The following is an 18571-nucleotide window of genomic DNA, read 5'->3' on the forward strand; positions in this document are numbered from 1 at the left end:
ACTCTCAGTCAGCAGGAATGCCATAATGCAACTACTATTGAAGCCAGAAATTATTGCAACTATAGTACCGTATTTTTCGGACCATAAGACGCACTTTTTTTCCCCCAGAAGTGGGGGGAAAAAGTCCCTGCGTCTTATGGTCCGAATATACTTTAAAAAAATGTTTTTACTTGCCCGTGTGGTCTCCGTGCAGGGCCCTCCTCTATTCACCGGCGCTTAGCTGTGGTGCTGTGCGCATGCACAATGACGCGCATGCCCATACGCATGCGCGTCATTGTGCATGCGCACAGCGCCACAGCTAAGCGCCGGTGAATAGAGGAGGGCCCTGCACGGAGACCACACGGGCAAGTAAAAACATTTTCTTAAAGTATATCTGTAGGCTATATGCTGGTACAGATGGGGGCAATATGTTGGGTGCTGCTGGTACAGGTGGGGGGCAATATGTTGGGTGCTGCTGGTACAGGTGGGGGGCAATATGTTGGGTGCTGCTGGTACAGGTTCGCTTTTAATGCACATAAAATATTTTAGGACAGTATTTGTTTCAGAATCTTTTTTTCTTCATTTCCCTTCTATAAAAACTGGAGCATCTTATGGTCCGGTGCGTCTTATGGTCCGAAAAATACGGTATGTCTTTTGTACTTCCATGGTGCTTAGGATATTTCAAATGGCATGTTCTGTTAAGCAAATGAACAGCTTTTCTGCTTCTGATGGTTTGAATTTTGCCACACAATATGAGTGGGAAATGAAATCATTACTGCCATGGAATGAAAATGGGTGCATTATATACATTGTACGTGAATAGATTGCTTTTGCATGAACGATTGCCTTCCAACAAAGGATTCCATCACAGAAAACGTCTTTACTTTCTTGCTAAAACAGTACAGACAAAGCATTCAATGGGCCTGATTTTTCCAAGGATTTTCTCTGACTTATGGACTCCTCTGAAATTCCCTTTCTGCCCAATCTTAAACCTATTTCTTATATAAATATTTAGCATACACAGTGACCTAGTAGTTAGGGATGAAGAAAACACATCTATCAAGTTCACTTAAGTTGATTTGAGACAGAAAGCCAGAAAATTCCACAGATAAACATTGTATTATATATATATTATTACAAGTGACTGCTAAGACAGGTTTTTACTTGATCAGCATTGTACTGTCGGGAGAGCTGGCTTTAGCGGGTTGTAAAAAGGGCCAAATACCCCAGGCCCTAGTATTGAGAAGGACTAGGGAGGAGTTGATTGAATTGATTGCAAAATCCCCTGCTTATTTGCTCTGTAAATATGGGAATCCTGCACTGGATAGAATGCCAGGCCCCTCAAACCCTTTGGACTTTCCCAAATGAATGTATTTATACCGAATTTTCTCAGCTGCTAAAAACCCTTTCTTGAAATGTTATATTTTATCTGACAGTGGTACCAGTGCTTCATAGAAAGAATCCAACAGCCTTTACCATTTTTTTATATAAAATAAAAGTCAGCAATAGAACAACGCACCTAAAGGAAATGGATTGTGTCATGATCCTTATCAGCTTTGCACTTGTTATCAGATTTCATTAAATTCATGGCGGTGCCCAGTTCACTCAAATGCCATCAGCTGAATGCCCAGTTGTCACTGTTTATCTTTACTATGTGACAACACTGTAATATGGCACCCACAGAAAATCCATTTACCCACAATTCCTGCAGTATACCATCAAGTATACTACCAGTTTAATTAAACCAAGTACTAGGGACCTCCTGAGACAGGAGCACAAAGACAAATGCCCTCTGTGCCCTTGCTAATTCTGTCCCTGAGTATTTTATAATTAACACTGTGCTCAGAGAGGTTCCTGTTGCATGGGAAGTGCCAAAAAGGAACAGTGATAAAAACATCTCTTTTGCTACAGCACCAGGTCTGGACACAGAGCCCCACATTCCCAATAACTATTATCTGTCTAATGCAACTTACAATAGCCTCTCTGGCTTTTGCCAGAATCCACAGATTGCAAGTCTCATTGTGCACTTGTATCACTTACTAGGATACATCCATTCCAGTCTTACATTTTGGTGCCCGAGGCACAGAGAGAGAAAGTGACTAGTCCAAATCAGTGACTAGTCCAAATCACAAGGAGGTCATGTATGAATAATGCTATGGACCTCTGTCACTCACAGTTGCAGTCTTGCAACATCTCCTGCAGACAGACTGAGCTGCAGTTCTAGACTGTAACACTATGTTCAGACTAACCACACCTAATAGGCAATATAAAATATACTATGGCACTGGCTAACTGGCATCTGCAGGCTATATTGTTGGCCACAATAGCTGTTCCCAGGGAATTTTGTGAGATGGAGTTTAGCAAAAGCTGGAGGCTACAGCTTACATAAAAACCCTAAACCTGTTGGAATATATGAGTGCTGGGAGTATATGGTGAAACTGGTGTTGTGCTGAGGCAGTGTATGGCTACAAGCCTGAATGTTGGGAGTGGGACTGGATAATGGGGCTACAGAATGGCGGTATGTATAGGCTGTCACTATGTTGGCAAGGCTGCTATATAATGTTAAATGAGACTGTTGGTGACACTGCCCAACTTTTCACCAGTGTATTTAGGGACTGTAGTTCAGACACTTAGTATTGGTGAGAAGGGGATAGCTTGGGTGCCCCTCACCCTGGGAACTGCTGGGATCCCCCTGAGTAACACCCAGCCCCGGCTCTGCCCGTGTCGCAGTCGCAGTCGCGCTGTTGTTTGTGTTCCTTGGACACGAGCGGGACGTGCGATCATTAATTGGCACCAGATGCAGATTTGCTGTGCAGCCAGAACCAGCTCCATTGCTTTATTTGCCCTTTATATTACAGGGGGCTCTAGGAGTGCTGGGTTTAACTCTTTCCCTCCTGCAGGGTGTGCCTGCAGGAGGGAAAGAGTTAAACCCAGCACTCCTAGAGCTACAGAGAGCAACACCTGAGCACACTATGCAGGAGGGGAAGGGTTAAACCCAGGATCCCTAGGGCTACGGAGTGCAATACCTAAACACACTGTGCAGGAGGGGAAGGGGTTAAACCCAGCATGCCTATGTGTTTAACCTGTTCATTGCTGTTCCATACAAAGGACCTGTGTTCACAGATGCGATGAATGAAAGCCCTTTCATGTCGGCAGCCGAAGGGGAGCGCTGCTGGAAAGTACAGGAATGTATGGGGAGAAGGGCCGCTGTGCCGCCCTCCGGTACCCCCCCACTCAGCGCAGCCCCTCTAACTACAGACCCGCTCACTGAACATTGCGTTCCGTGTAAGTGTGAGTGCCGAAGTGCCGCTATGCCTCCCCCTTACCGCTATAAATGACAGCCCTGCTATTGACACTAACGTCCCAGATCAGCTGTCCCTGGTGCCCGCCCACTGCAGTATGGCCACGCCCCCTCCCAGCGACACTGACTTTAAATCCCTTCTCACCCTGTGCGAGTAGAACTCAGGAAACATGAATAAGGCGGCAGTCGCAAGTGGATAGAAGGCGGCACTTGTGTGTGAGCTGTAGGACCTGCAGTGGTGCCCAGCACTGGCACATACCCTGGCACTCAGCTCATTCCTGCTGCTCTCACCTCAGCACTCACTTTGTTTGGTTTGTTTTAGCTTTAAATATTTCTTTTTGGCTGATGTTTAAGTGTTTGTCGCAGCAGCAACAGCAACAGCAACACAGCAACACAGCAGATCTTTGCACTGGGAGAAAATTCCTTCAGACCATCCTACTTTCATTTCATGTCCATCTGTCTGAATTACTTAGAGAACAGCACAGGACTGCCCTTGTGTCATTGTAATGGTTCCATGTAGCTGATACCACTGCTCTGCTCACTGGACTGCCACAGAATTTGGAAGGGTCCCCTAGCCTGTTGCACTGTCTGACAGCCACCATGAATATCTCAATGCAGAATTCCTCCATATGTAATTCTACTGGTGGGAATGAAACCTGCATCGTCAACCCCTTTCTTCAGCCTGCCTGGCAAATTGCTCTCTGGTCCATAGCCTACTCCATCATAGTGATTGTGTCTGTGGTTGGGAACATCATTGTCATGTGGATCATTTTGGCTCACAAGAGAATGAGGACTGTCACTAACTACTTCCTGGTGAACTTGGCTTTCGCCGAAGCGTCCATGTCCGCTTTCAATACAGTCATCAACTTCACCTATGCCATCCACAACCATTGGTACTATGGACTCATATATTGCAAGTTCCACAACTTCTTTCCCATTTCTGCTGTGTTCTCCAGTATTTACTCTATGACAGCAATAGCCCTGGACAGGTGAGTCCCTATCCCTTTTTTATGGCCAGTATAAATATATGTGTATGATATATAGCACAGCACCGACCAGTGAGAAACCAGCATCCTATTATTCTGATAGTAACAGAACCTGTAGCTGCACTACATGCTTTCTTCAAAGTCACTTAGAAAGAGATAGGGGAAGTAGTAGCGATGCTGCATAGCTGGAAGACTTTATAACATACAGGCAAAATAAAAAAACACAGAATGTATGTATTCATCTTGGTAGTTGGCAAAGGGATGGCATTAAACTGCAACAAGCATCTTTAGGGCCACAAGCCCTCAGGAAAGAGAAGCTGTATTTAACAGAACAGAAGACAGGTTCATTTATTGTTGTTTAATGAATGCAATTAAAATGCTCTTGTTATAATAATAATAATAATACACAGCTATGCCAATCATTTTAATGTACGTGTATGTAAAGGAATATGTTATTAATTATTGTGCTATGTTAGCCTTGATATTAACAGAATAATATTTTTAAGTAATCGCTGTCACTGCATTGCTGCTACTGCTGTTTCAAAGAGCATGCAATCTAATATGGGGCAGCAAGGTTGGCTTAAAGTACGGATAACAGGTGCATTTGTCAAGTTGGCAACATATTGTGGGCATCTAAGTGGCAGCGGACTTGGCAAGATTATGTGGGGAGCGTTGGAGAGGATAGGTATCACAGAGGTGGATGATTGAAAGCAACCGAGCAGTCCGGCCAGATCATTTGTCAGATTTCCATTTTGCTGAACAATTCACCTGAAATGAAAAGCCAAGAGCTTGTATATAAACTGATAATGAGTCTATTTGACCCATTCATTACGAATTCTTGTGCTACTGTGTCTGTCTGCAGCTCTCTGCAAAAAAAACCCTTCTTCTACTGGTGCTAAAATCATGTTCTGTCTAATCTCAAGGCTTTGTCTCCATGTATTTGCACCGATCAAGGAATGAAAAGTTCCCTGGAGAGTTTTTCATATTGACCTTGAATATATTTGTTCATGGTGATCCTATCTGCTGGCAGGTACCTAGAAAACAAACAGTAGTAAATAGACTTGTTGGAGCGGTGCTCTGTGTGATGGTCAGGGTTTGCATAATCCCCTATGAGTATGGCAGCAGCTGCATGTGCTGTTATATTAGGACTGACTCGGGTGCAGAAGGGTGGGAATGGGTGCAGGCAGCAACCTGTGTGAGTGACAGCAAGAAGCATTTTATAGGTACCGTGGCACACTGACTGTCACACTGCACAAGACTGGCTGTAGGGAAATGTGGGAATTTGAGCCGTAAGAATGTTACTGAAGGTCAGGGAGCAATTGCACATAGAGCTAATCCCAGGTCATTAGGGTGATAATGAGCCACAATGGGTAATTTTGAGACTTAATTTTATGCTTCCACTAAGAGTGAAGATTTAGGATGTGGATCATTTTCACCACACAGTGACACAGGGTTAGTTGACATCTCTATGTATGTGTACATGACTTTGCTTCATTGCAGATTATTCAGTTCTGGGGGATGTCAGCTATGGGAATATGGGCAGTTGGTTAGGACCTCACTGATCGTAACCTGTGTGAGAGAGAGTGGGATATGGTGTGAGAAGCAGCATACTGAAGATTTATTTAGATCAGTTGTATCAGTGTTAAAAGTGTACTCTGTGAGTACAAGTCTGCTAAACATCAGGGAGCAGGAGTATGAGTGAGATTAACCATACGAGTGTGAATAGCATAAAGTGTGAGTAGCAGCCAAGGAAGGAAGCCTGAGTGTAGGGAGTACACAATCAGCCTACTGAGACGGGAGCAGAAGCCTGTGTGTAGGAGATGAGTAGTGTGAGCAGGATCATGTATGAGCAGCAGGAGATGGTGAGCTCTTGTGCTAAATTCCATCTTTCTGTCAAGTCCCACCACTCACAGACACATTAAGCAATCACATCCATTGTTTATTTTGAAGCTGGGTGCCTGAGAGTACATCTACTTGTTTATCCACTCACACTTTCTGCTTTTAGCTTGACTTTTCCTTGGTCCGATCATTCTGTAACTCTGGCATTGAGTGATTGCTCTCAGTATAATATGAGGGCACTATTTTTATTCCATGTATGTGTAACATGTTACAAGATTCATGCATATGTCATACATTTGTGAGTAACAAAACACCTGTTGCTGTGACATTTTTGCAAGATAGTCTCAGAGTGTATCAAGTGTGCATTGTAGGTTGTAGCTCTGAGTGATTGTAGCAGCCAGAGTGCTCATTATGTAGAGACAACTTGAGTGTGCCTCTGAGTGTAGTAGTCTTTAGTGTAGTATGTGACTTGGAGTGTTGCAGAACGAGTATACTAGAGTTTGAGTCTCTGAGTGTTGAATAACATGCGTGCCTCTGAGTGTAGCATGTGTCTCTGCATGTTGCAGACTGAGTGTGCTCTGAGTGTAGCAGCATTTAGTGTAGTATGTGTCTCGGAGTGTTGCAGACTGAGTGTGCTCTGAGTGTAGCAGTATTTAGTGTAGTATGTGTCTCTGCATGTTGCAGACTGAGTGTGCTCTGAGTGTAGCAGTATTTAGTGTAGTATGTGTCTCTGCATGTTACAGACTGAGTGTGCTCTGAGTGTAGCAGCATTTAGTGTAGTATGTGTCTCTGCATGTTACAGACTGAGTGTGCTCTGAGTGAAGCAGTATTTAGTGTAGTATGTGTCTCTGCATGTTACAGACTGAGTGTGCTCTGAGTGTAGCAGTATTTAGTGTAGTATGTGTCTCGGAGTGTTGCAGACTGAGTGTGCTCTGAGTGTAGCAGCATTTAGTGTAGTATGTGTCTCGGAGTGTTGCAGACTGAGTGTGCTCTGAGTGTAGCAGTATTTAGTGTAGTATGTGTCTCGGAGTGTTGCAGACTGAGTGTGCTCTGAATGTAGCAGTATTTAGTGTAGTATGTGTCTCGGAGTGTTGCAGACTGAGTGTGCTCTGAGTGTAGCAGCATTTAGTGTAGTATGTGTCTCGGAGTGTTGCAGACTGAGTGTGCTCTGAGTGTAGCAGTATTTAGTGTAGTATGTGTCTCGGAGTGTTGCAGACTGAGTGTGCTCTGAGTGTAGCAGCATTTAGTGTAGTATGTGTCTCGGAGTGTTGCAGACTGAGTGTGCTCTGAGTGTAGCAGTATTTAGTGTAGTATGTGTCTCGGAGTGTTGCAGACTGAGTGTGCTCTGAATGTAGCAGTATTTAGTGTAGTATGTGTCTCGGAGTGTTGCAGACTGAGTGTGCTCTGAGTGTAGCAGTATTTAGTGTAGTATGTGTCTCGGAGTGTTGCAGACTGAGTGTGCTCTGAATGTAGCAGTATTTAGTGTAGTATGTGTCTCGGAGTGTTGCAGACTGAGTTTGCTCTGAGTGTAGCAGTATTTAGTGTAGTATGTGTCTCGGAGTGTTGCAGACTAAGTATATGAGTCTTTGAGTGTATCAGACAGAGAGTGCTCTGAGAGTATTAGACTGAGTGTGTGTCCGAGTGAGCAAAGTAAAGGTCTTTGCACTATGATAGATGCAAAATTCAGTGCATATTGATTGTACTTGTGTCCTTACATGCTCTTCAACAACTTTCAGTGAATTCCATGCCATGGGTAAAAAAAGCAAGGTGACATTGTGCTTGGGTTCTTAAAATGAGCCTTTGAGTGTGCAACAAGGAAAAACAGCAAGTGTTTCTCTGAACGTACCAGACTCAGTCTCAGACTGTGTGCTCTTCATAGAGTAGCAGCCGAGAGAGTGTGCTTTACTGAGTAACAGGCATGCACATACTGACTGAGTGCCAATACGCTGCAGCCTGTTTATGAGTCTGAAAGCTGCAGGAGCAGCCTGGGTGGGTGCCCAGCACCCTGTCTGCCTGTCTGCCTGTCTGAAAGCCAAAGGAGTAATGTGAGTGCCGGAAGCTTAAGCATTGCAACCCTGCTGAGCTTGCAGTCAGGTTGGCTGAACATACTAATGCTTATCACTTGATCACATTTACACATTCCCATCCAGAAAGGGCTAAGTTCCCCTTTACTCCAGAGGTGGAGAATTCTTGCGGTCCTCAGGCAGTGATCCCTCCCTTTTTGTGTATAAGAGAGCCCTGGTGCATTTGTAGGAAGACAGGATAATTTCTCATGTGTGCAAGCAAATAGTGTCACAAGTAATTGTAAATTGTGTCACAACTGCAAATGGGAACTTGAGTGATATCCTAAGGACACACACACATTGTATGTGTAGGAGTGTTTCCAAACAGAATGAATGCACATGTATTTATATACAGCACAACGCCATGTGTACAAAATATACATAGCCATACCCAAAAGCCACATTTAACTTCAGTATTGTCAAATACTTCAAATGCCTTCAGCTGTTGTGGAACTACAACTCCCAGCCAGCTAATAGCCTCTGGCAATTACGTAACCACTGCTATATAACACGGCTATCATTTTTTGCCTGTGTTTTGTTTCCTCCTATGGCACTTGCCTGCCCCCAATACATCCCTATACACAAACAAATACATTAATTTATTCCAAACGTTCAGTTCTAACACCATGTGTAGATTTTGTGACTGAGTAAACACCTCAGACTAATGAAATTGCTCCTGTTTATTCCAATGGATCTCTAGAGGGACATTAGCTGAACCCCATGGCACAGAGGAAAGACTCGTCAGGCAATGAGCAAAATGAAATCCATAAAGCAGTTACCTTCTCACTTTGATTTTTCAGAATCTCTTTGTCATTGTCACGAAAGTGGAGGTGGTTGGGGGGGAGTTCGATCATCTGGCTGCAGATTTGAGGGAATCCTCTGTTTATCCAGGAGGCTGGGGAATGGCTGGGGAGGATGCTGGCTGCGCTTGTACAAATTCTGTGCACATCTGTTTCATTATTAGCTGGGGACCCATAAGCTGCTCACTTTCTCTGTCTGATTGGGATACTTTATGCTGGTTTTGTAGCGATTGTTTTTTTTTATTAATTTCCTTCTGGTCTGTGAGGAGCTGGATATACATTTTTAATACAAATAAAAGGCCTAATGCACTGCATGCAAACATTCAGAGTGGGTTTCTGGAATTTGGGGCCTAATGCGTTCATCGATTTCATTGTTTTTTTCCCTAGACATTGAAATCATTATGGGGTCTAACTGTGCAGAGCAAGCAATATTATTAACCATGTCTGGTTAAACAGCTAAGAATTAGCTCTCACCTCATGCCTGAGTGTTTGTAACAGTAGTGTAACTATAGAGGGAGCAGACCCCAGCCGCTTTCCTACCTGCCAGCGGGAAGGGGGGCACAGGTGGGCAGGAGACGTGAGTAGGTGAGCGAATACAGGGGTGGGTGACAGATCAGGAATGGATAACTATGCACCGCTCCCTCTGAATATTTTTTTTGCAGGGGGGCCAAGTGCATGCTAGTTATGTCGCTGGTTTTGAATATGTCCTGCCTGCAGCAATTAGCTTGGCTACATGAGGCCCTTTGAAATTCCTGATACAAACAGAGGCATAAATGTGACCTTGGAGTAAGGACATTATCCATGTGTGAAACATTTTACCCATGTAGATATGTTGTTTACCCAAGAGGTAGGGTTGCCAACAACCACTTATATGCAGGGCTACTTTAAACATACCCCCCAACTGTCCCGCTTTTCGCGGGACAGTCCCGATTTTTATGGCGCATCCCGCTGTCCCGGATAGTCCCATGAATGTCCCGCATTGCGGGACATTCATTGAACTATCCAGCACAGCGGGATGCGCTGGCTGGAGCCAGATGTTCCCATACCCACCAACTGTCCCGCTTTTCGCGGGACAGTCCCGATTTTTATGGCGCATCCCACTGTCCCGGATAGTTCCATGAATGTCCCGCATTGCGGGACATTCATTGAACTATCCAGCACAGCGGGATGTGCTGGCTGGAGCCAGACTTTCCGACTTCTCCTGCGGCTTCTCTCCTTATGCGGCTCCTTATACAGCGCGACAGGCCCTTTTATATGGTTGCGCCCCTGGGTACGTGTGACGTCATTACGCACAGGCGCAACCTTATAAAAGGGCCTGTCGCCGCCGCATAAGGAGAGAAGACGAAGACGGAGCCCTATGGGGGGGTATTGTGTATAGGGGGGTACTGTGTATGGGGGGTACTGTGTATAGGGAGCTACTGTGTATGGGGGCTACTGTGTATGGGGGTACTGTGTATAGGGGGCTACTGTGTATGGGGGCTACTGTGCGTGGGGGGCTACTGTGCATGGAGGGAGCTACTGTGTATGGGGGGCTATTGTGTATGGGGGCTACTGTGTATGGGGGGCACTGTGTATGGGGGGGCTACTGTGTATGGGGGGGCTACTGTGTATGGGGGTACTGTGTATGGGGGGCTACTGTGTATGGGGGCTACTGTGTATGGGGGGTACTGTGTATGGGGGGCACTGTGTATGGGGGTACTGTGTATGGGGGGGCAAAACTGGTACATAGTTATAACTCACTTATAACTGACTGCCTTCTCTCTATATTTGTATTTTAATGTTTAATGTTTAATTCTATATTGTATTCCTTAGGTCGTTCAGTATGAGGGTATAGCATATTTGCGTCTGATCCCGCCATTTCATCTATATAAAAGGAGTATTTTTTTTTAATGGGGTGTGGTAATTGGGGCGTGACCACAACAGTGGGCGTGGTCAAAAAATCATGCCGCGCTGTGCGCGCGCCAAATCTTTTTGTCCCTCTTTTCATTTTTCAAATGTTGGGAGGTATGCTTTAAAACCTACGCAGCTATTAAGCGTATTTTAAGTGTCTTATTAACTCTGGTGCTTGGCAAACCTGCCGACTAGCACTTTGTGCTCCATTGATAAATTAGCCCTATGGTGTGCAAATGAATTTGTGCCTGTGTGCCTTAATGAATTTTTACATCAAATTAAAGGGTAATATAACAGCTGTAAGGTTTGCTTCAGGTTTAGTAATTCAGATCCGCCAATCAGCAGATGGCATTTACTGGTCGGCTGTTGGATGTTAAACATCTAATTGGTTCCGTGGGTTAGCACACCTGGAACAAACATGATGTCTGTAATTATATTCCCCCCAAAAGAGTAAGATAACCTTATTGGGAAAAGGCAATATGTTACTCTCTAGCCCTCATGTCTGTTTGTGGAATATCCAGAAGCCTCTGAATGTGACTTTTTTATTGATAAGGTTTGTTCATTCATCCCTAAGTCACATAAGGAGAGAGGGAGATAAATTCATGCAATCACATGGCTGAAGCTGATAAAGGGACTTAGTTCAACATAGAATAGATCATCATAAGGATATGCAATTCTTATCAGTATTAATCGAGTCTAAAGTCATCTGACCTTGCTCGATGTAGGTATTTAGTGAGCTGTAAGGGTGATATAGATTCCCTATAAATAAATTAAGCTGAACATAAATACACAGGATTCCTTTGGGCTGAAGGATTATCCCAAATCTACTTTAAACCTGGAAGAGAACGGAGTGCATGTATGTTTCCATCATGGAATATGATGTAAATCGCTGTTCTCCTCCATGTGAGTGCTGGGTACATCCATGCAAGAGCATCTGCCCTTATTCTACTCAAGTTCCCACAATCTCTGACTTAAGGTGGCCATACACGTAGCAATTCTGATCTTTACAGGAAAGATTGTTCATTTCCCCCACTGACGTTCAGGGCTGAATCATCAGATGTGGAGTTAGAAACAATAGGGATTCTACCTGCACCTGCATTCAGAGTCAGGCCTGAGCCTTCATTTACAAATGTTGCACAGGAAGCAAAATGGTATTTTGGGTGCAAATTGGTATGTTTTTTCCTTCCAATGCATTTTTTGCCAGAATTCCATCTACATTTTAGAATTCACTAAATTGCAACCTGAGCAACAGATGTAAAAATACATGGTAATTACCTTGTGGCAGGGTGCTCAGCATTGGCAACGGAATTAGCTTGCAATTCACAGTTTAATGCCCCTTTCTAAAGTCAAAATGCATTACCCTTTAACAACATGTCATTGGTCAGTTTAATGTCCCCTTAATCTCATCTCCAAGTTTCTCAGTGGGGCTGTAGATGTAATGTGATAAGGCACTGGGAACTGATTTTCAAATAAAATCTATCATCATCTGTTTGGCAGCGGTAAGAGTACCCACAGGATCCAATAACCTAACACTAACTTATGGCACAATGCCCTACTGTATGAAAGAGAGCGCACTGTACACACCAAGGTCTTCCCAGTAATGCTACATTATTCCCAGGAAAAAAAACCTACATTTGCTATAAATCATTTCTGCTGAGTATCTGATACCTCAAAGTAAGGGACGAAGGCCAGGAATAGTGAATGCCATAAATCTGTAATTTTTAAAAGCCCACCATCAAAAGATATACATTTAGGGCAGTAAATAGCATCGCCATAACCTTAGCCTTTTCTCTGATGATCAAAACGAAAGTCGTGGATATGGGTCTTTACATTGATAATGTACTCCACATTATATCGTGCAAAGTAATCTGGTTTGTGAAAAAGAAAGCTGTACCTGAATGAAATCATGGTGCCATGTTTGCTGCTCTGTGGAGTCAGGGGACCTTCCTATCACATTAATATGCCTTCACTATTAATAACATTGGCATCAAGGATCATTATTGGTAGCCAAGGATCATTATTGGCAGGTAAAATACTGGACAAGTAGCAACCTTAGGGAGTAGGAGTGAGTGGAATTTGGGCACAGTCAATGTGGTAGCACTGTATAATTTTGAAACTTCACTAAAGCAACCTGATTAGCTACATTATTAGATAATGCCAGAAAGGAAGACCACCTTCATAGCATGAAAGCACAAATTATACATATGGCTCAAGAATCTGGCCAAGCAGCATGATAATCAGTTACCTGGTCACCTAATTAGTTGCGTGTCAAAAAAAGTCATGGTCATGTCAATATAGGTGCAGCGGCGTAAAAATGGGCGCGGTCGTGTCAAAATAGACGCGGTAAAAAAAAAAAAAGACTTGTGCATCAAAAAATAAGATGCGTGCGACATAACATTTGCGAGACAAATGCGTTTCATTCTTTTTTCGCCGTTTTACAAATTTTCCTGTTGTTTGTGAATTTTTCAGCGAAGCAAAACAGGACAGATTCACTTATCACTAGTGCCAGCATGCAGTCAATAAAATTTGAATTAAGCCACAAGAACAACCCTTCCAGGGTCGGACTGGGCCACTGGGGAACCAGGAAAAAACCTGTTGGGCCCTGACCTGACACTTGCCGGCACTCCCCTGGCTGACGGTGTTCCTCCCCTGCCACGCTAAACTTACGCACTCTTGTGGGAGGACATCAGGCAGGGGCCCCCTGTGGGGGGGGTTAGGGAGGCTCAGGGGGGGCCCTGTGGGGGGTTAGGGGGTGCAGCGGGGGCCCCTAGGGGGTGCTAGGGACCTGCAGGGTGGCCATACACCCCCCAGTCCGACCCTGAACCCTTCTGTTAGAAAGAGTCATACCAAATATTTCATGTGTTCTCAATGTAATTGGCCAGTCACATTTCTCTTGCTAAGGTCGCAATGCATTACCCTTTAACCACACGTCACTGGTCAGTTTAATGTCCCTTTAATCTTATCCACCAGTTTATCAGTGGGGCTGTAGATGTAATGTGATAAGGCACTGGGAACTGATTTTCAAAAAAAATCTATCATCATCTGTTTGGCAGCGGTAAGAGTACCCACAGGATCCAATAACCTAACACTATTTTGTGGCACAATGCCCTACTGTATGAAAGTGAGTGCACTGTACACACCAAGGCCTTCCCAGTAATGCTACATTATTCCCAGGAAAAAAAAAACCTACATTTGCTATAAATCATTTCTGCTGAGTATCTGATGCTTCAAAGTAAGGGATGAAGGCCAGTAATAGTGAATGCCATAAATCTGTAATCTTTAAAAGCCCACCATCAAAAGATACATTCAGGGCAGTAAATTGCATCGCCATAACCTTAGCCTCTTCTCTGATTGGTGTTTTTTCAACTCTTATTACAATGATATCATTATTACAGTGATCAAAACATGTGCGCGCTGGGTCTTTAAAGCAATAACGGAGTCCAGAATTATATTATACAAATCTGGTTTTAAGAAAAGAAACTTTTACAAAGCTGTGCCCGAATGAATGAAATAATAAATGGCGCCATGTTTTGATGCTTTAACTATTAATAATGCTTGCATGAAGGATCATTATTACTATTCAGGCAGATAAAATACTGGACTAGCGATGAATGGTTTTTTTTTAGACTTTTGAGACTTTCACTAAAGCGTCCTGATTGGCTACGTTATTTTATAATCCCAGAAAAGTTGCTGACATAGCATGGAGGCACAGATTATACAAATGATACAGGAAGCTGACTGGCCAAGCAATGTGGCAATCAGTTTCCTGGCCACCTATATAATAGGCAGGGGTGCAGTTGGAGGAAAGTTCAGGGTGTAATAAGTCACGGGTGTGGTGAAATGAGGGGTCCCCTGGGCAAATCCCCTAGAATTCGCCTAAGTGAGTATAGCAATTCTGCTTTCACACAACACTCATTCGCTAGCTTTGTACAGAACAAATAAATCATTGAACTTTTGGCTAGCAGCACCAAAATTGCCCCTCAATTTCCTTCTAAGGTATTTTCAACTACTAACAAGATGTAGAGCTGAAATTGCTATACAGCTGACATTAGCAACATGGTAATTCTATCTTCCTTATTGTCAGATATGGATTAGGTACAAGACCCCTCCCTTGGGCCCCACCAGTGTTAGGAGGCCCAGTCACAGCAGCAGAAGAAATCATGAGGAGAGTATGGTTTGGATTTGCTGCTCCAGTATTGGCTGTGCAGTAGCAAATCTAAAACAAATGTGTCAGAGAGATCTGGCTATGGAAGGAGGAGGCCAAAATGATTACCCCCTTTGGTCTTACCCTCCGTCTAGCAGCTGTTGTACGGCACACATACTGTAACCCTTGCATCACTTGCTTACTTGCTCTTGTAAGATATATTGGTGAGCCCAATGACTTATTCTTTTGGGTTGCTGAGCTATTTGCCTGACTTGCTTCTAAATAATTGGGATATTCTTTTGGGCACACCTCCACCTATACACTGCCAAGCTAGCACTATATTAGTGCTACAATGACAGTTCCACAGGCAGCTGGGACATTGGACAATAGTATAGACTAAGCCAGATTGCTGCAGGCTGTTTTGCTCTTTTTTAGTTAGTGTCCTATTTGCATTCTATGTTGAAGTTACATTTACTTTGAAAGAGTTGGCTGCATTTTCTCAAGACTGACTTATACTTGCAGAGCCTGTTAAAATGATACAGACAGTAGGCTTTAGATATAAGGGCTCATTTACTATGTTGTTATTTTTATTTCACCAATAAAGAGTTATCTGCTTCACTAGCTCTTGACCACCACATGTACAAAGCTGTGGAAATGAAAGTGCACGTACAAAGGCCCCTAAGCAAGACATATCTCATTTTGGCTTGGCTCTCACTCCCCAAAGTACAGTTGTAGATAGCTGGCTGCTGACCACTTTCATTTCTAGTGACAAGTGGAACCGGAGATTCTATCTCTTGATAAAACATAATTAAAGTCTGTTGTAAAGTGAATTATTTTTATGGATTCTGTCAGATAAGTCCAGGGGATGGACACATCCCACCCTTCCAGAATGCAGCCCTGCCAGGCACATACAGTGCCACACAGAGAGAGTACAGTGGTGTATCTTGTGCTTTGTATTTTGCCACCCCTTAGTAAATAACTTAAATGTAAGCCATAAAGCACAAGAGAACTGCAGATTTGTCATGGAAGGGCAGGAGTCTTAATCTTCTGATTATACTTTTATTTTACCATATATTAATTTACTATAGATTATAAAAGATTTCCAGCACAAACTTGAATAAAGGTATTCACTGAGCATAGAACAGTTGGTTCTATTTCTATATATAAGAGAATTATGTATCAGGCCTAGTTCTTGTTCATTAATTAAACTTACTGCACTGGGGAAGCCCAATAACCCCTATTCCTTAGCTCTCTTTGTGCTGAATACTTTTGTACTCATTAAATTCCGAAGACTTAATAAGATATAGAATCACTGTTGTTAATCCCCAGTGTCAGCTTCACAGAACCTGGGAAATTACCTGTGTTCTACTGCGCTGTGCCAGCAAGGCCAGTTTCTCTCCGGGCCTCTTAGAACCAGCACAGAGCTTGAATTATAGCCTGGAATGTAAAGTGTTTTCTCTGAGGAGATATGGAAAATGTGCTTTGTATATTCCTACCTTTCCTAAAGTTCTGTATTTTATTCCTGCAGATGAAGAAACAAGGTTATTATGCAGTGGGGTGACCTTAATTTGTGTAATTTCCTAGAGTACACAAATATTGTCTTTGGCAAAGAGGATTAATAGAGTTTTTACAGCAATCTGTTGTATGTAACCACACTTTACCTGGATTGGATGGAGATTTTTTTTTGATGAAATAGACATAAACCAAAGCTGTATTCACAGGGGACTGTTCCATTTTGCATGCAGCACAGGAACCCCCTGTAGCTGCAGGGCTATTACCTAACTAACCACTGGCTAACTGTATAATAGCCTCTACGGTGGGACTGCGGCAGTGGGATGGGTGACTTCTGGGTTAACATAAAATATATTCTATATTACAAGCAGGCATTTGGATCTTATGTTTTTTTGTTTTTTTTTTCTTAATCATAAAATACACTAAAGCTTTCGTTTCTCAAAGCTCAGTTTGCTATTCTTAATAGATAATTGCAATTTCCTCTGACTTGTACTATATGTTTATATTTAACTGCAGGTGGCTATACACTATTAAAGGTGGGATTATTCCACCATTCCACCTTAGGTGGGCGATATTGTAGTAATAGGACCAGTCGGGAAGAGGAACAGTCGAAACGAGGACCGTATCAGTTAGACATCTGGCCAGATATCAGTCAGGTTGGCCCGTCGGGGGTCACCTTACATGGGCAGATGAGCTTGCGAATCAGTCTGAAGGACCTGAATTGGCAGCTAAAATCTGCCAATGTATGGCCACCTTAAGTTCTCAAATGGAAATTTTCTATTGGTAGCCTTAACAAAGAAAAATATCTACTCTTGGTACTAAAGTGCTTCATGTTTCCACCATCAGTTTGGGTAACAAGTACAAATTGTTGAGAAACTAAGTCCAATTCTAATCATCTCATTCTGGACTAGTTAACAGTCACCAGACAGTGAATGAGATATTCACCAGAGTAAATGAAAGATACACCAATATATGAGATGCAACTCATAATATATATGGTTATAATTATTTGAGTGTGTCTTTTTGGAAGACCCCAGCATATGCAGTACTATTTCACTTCTGGAATGACTATGCTTTTCGCGTGGGAGTTCATGGAATGCAACAAAGCATCTGTCTATTACAAATAAGCTGTTGTAGAACATAACCCTGGCAATCACCCTCTGGCAGCCTTGTCTGAGTGCCTTTCTCATTTGGCCCCATGAAAAAACAGATGAAGTAAACTGCAGCATAATGTCACACAAACTTACTACATATTTATCATCAATAAGGCCCTACTGGACCTATATATATATATATATAGATATAAGGGACCCTTAGAAGAATATTTTGGAGCTATGGGATTACAGAAGGGCCGTCAGCAGTCAGCCAAATCCTGCTACCAGCGCTGTGTCCTTTTTCAGCTGCCAAGTGATGAATGAGACTGCAGGAAGTTCAAGTGCTAAATATTTTCACTTTCTTCCAACTCCAATATACTTTTCTCTTAAGTGGCCCTACAGAAATAAGTCCTTCATTACAGATGATTTTGAGTAATAAATCAGATGAAATGAATCCATTTTAGGATGAACTGCTGCATTTAAAATAGATTGCTAAGCTACTGACTTAAAGCCTTCTGTCTCTTAAGAATTTTTATGGTGTGCTACAAAGGGAATGTGACTGTTTATCCATACGTCTTGCAGCTATAAATACAGGATTGGACTGGTGACTGAAACTAATGCCATTAGGACTTATGTTGTAGAGCAGATGCATTTGCCTTTTTTTCTTTCATTTTTCAGGCAAATGTGTTACAGATATAGTGTAATATTCTGAAACTGCATGGTTTATTTTAGGAACAAGCTGTCAGGTACAGTACCATCTGTTTTGCAACCATGGTCCTTATCATATCCAGCCAACCACTACTTTAACCTTTATAGGAAAGTTGTCCTATTTTTGGGAAACAAAAAAAATGTATTTAAGTGTGTCAAAATTCTGTTATTGCATTGTTTCTTAACACAAGTTAAGCCTTTTAATCAGCTCTGCAACCCAACAATTGGTTTAGAGCTACTTATGCTTCTTGTTTC

General features: G+C 42.9%; 1 protein-coding gene across 2 annotated transcripts in view; it reads left to right on the top strand.

Moving 5' to 3' along the window:
- The first annotated feature begins 3158 nt into the window (after positions 1-3158).
- Positions 3159-18571, top strand: part of tacr1 (tachykinin receptor 1) — a 115492-nt gene continuing 100079 nt past the window's right edge. The window contains exon 1 of one of the 2 annotated variants that reach the window (XM_031897589.1): positions 3159-4269. In XM_031897589.1, the coding sequence (XP_031753449.1) occupies positions 3881-4269 (389 nt within the window). In that variant the 5' untranslated portion in view covers positions 3159-3880. 2 annotated transcript variants of the gene reach the window in all.

This window comes from Xenopus tropicalis, chromosome 3 (assembly GCF_000004195.4).
Source record: "Xenopus tropicalis strain Nigerian chromosome 3, UCB_Xtro_10.0, whole genome shotgun sequence".
NCBI classification, from domain to species: domain Eukaryota; kingdom Metazoa; phylum Chordata; class Amphibia; order Anura; family Pipidae; genus Xenopus; species Xenopus tropicalis.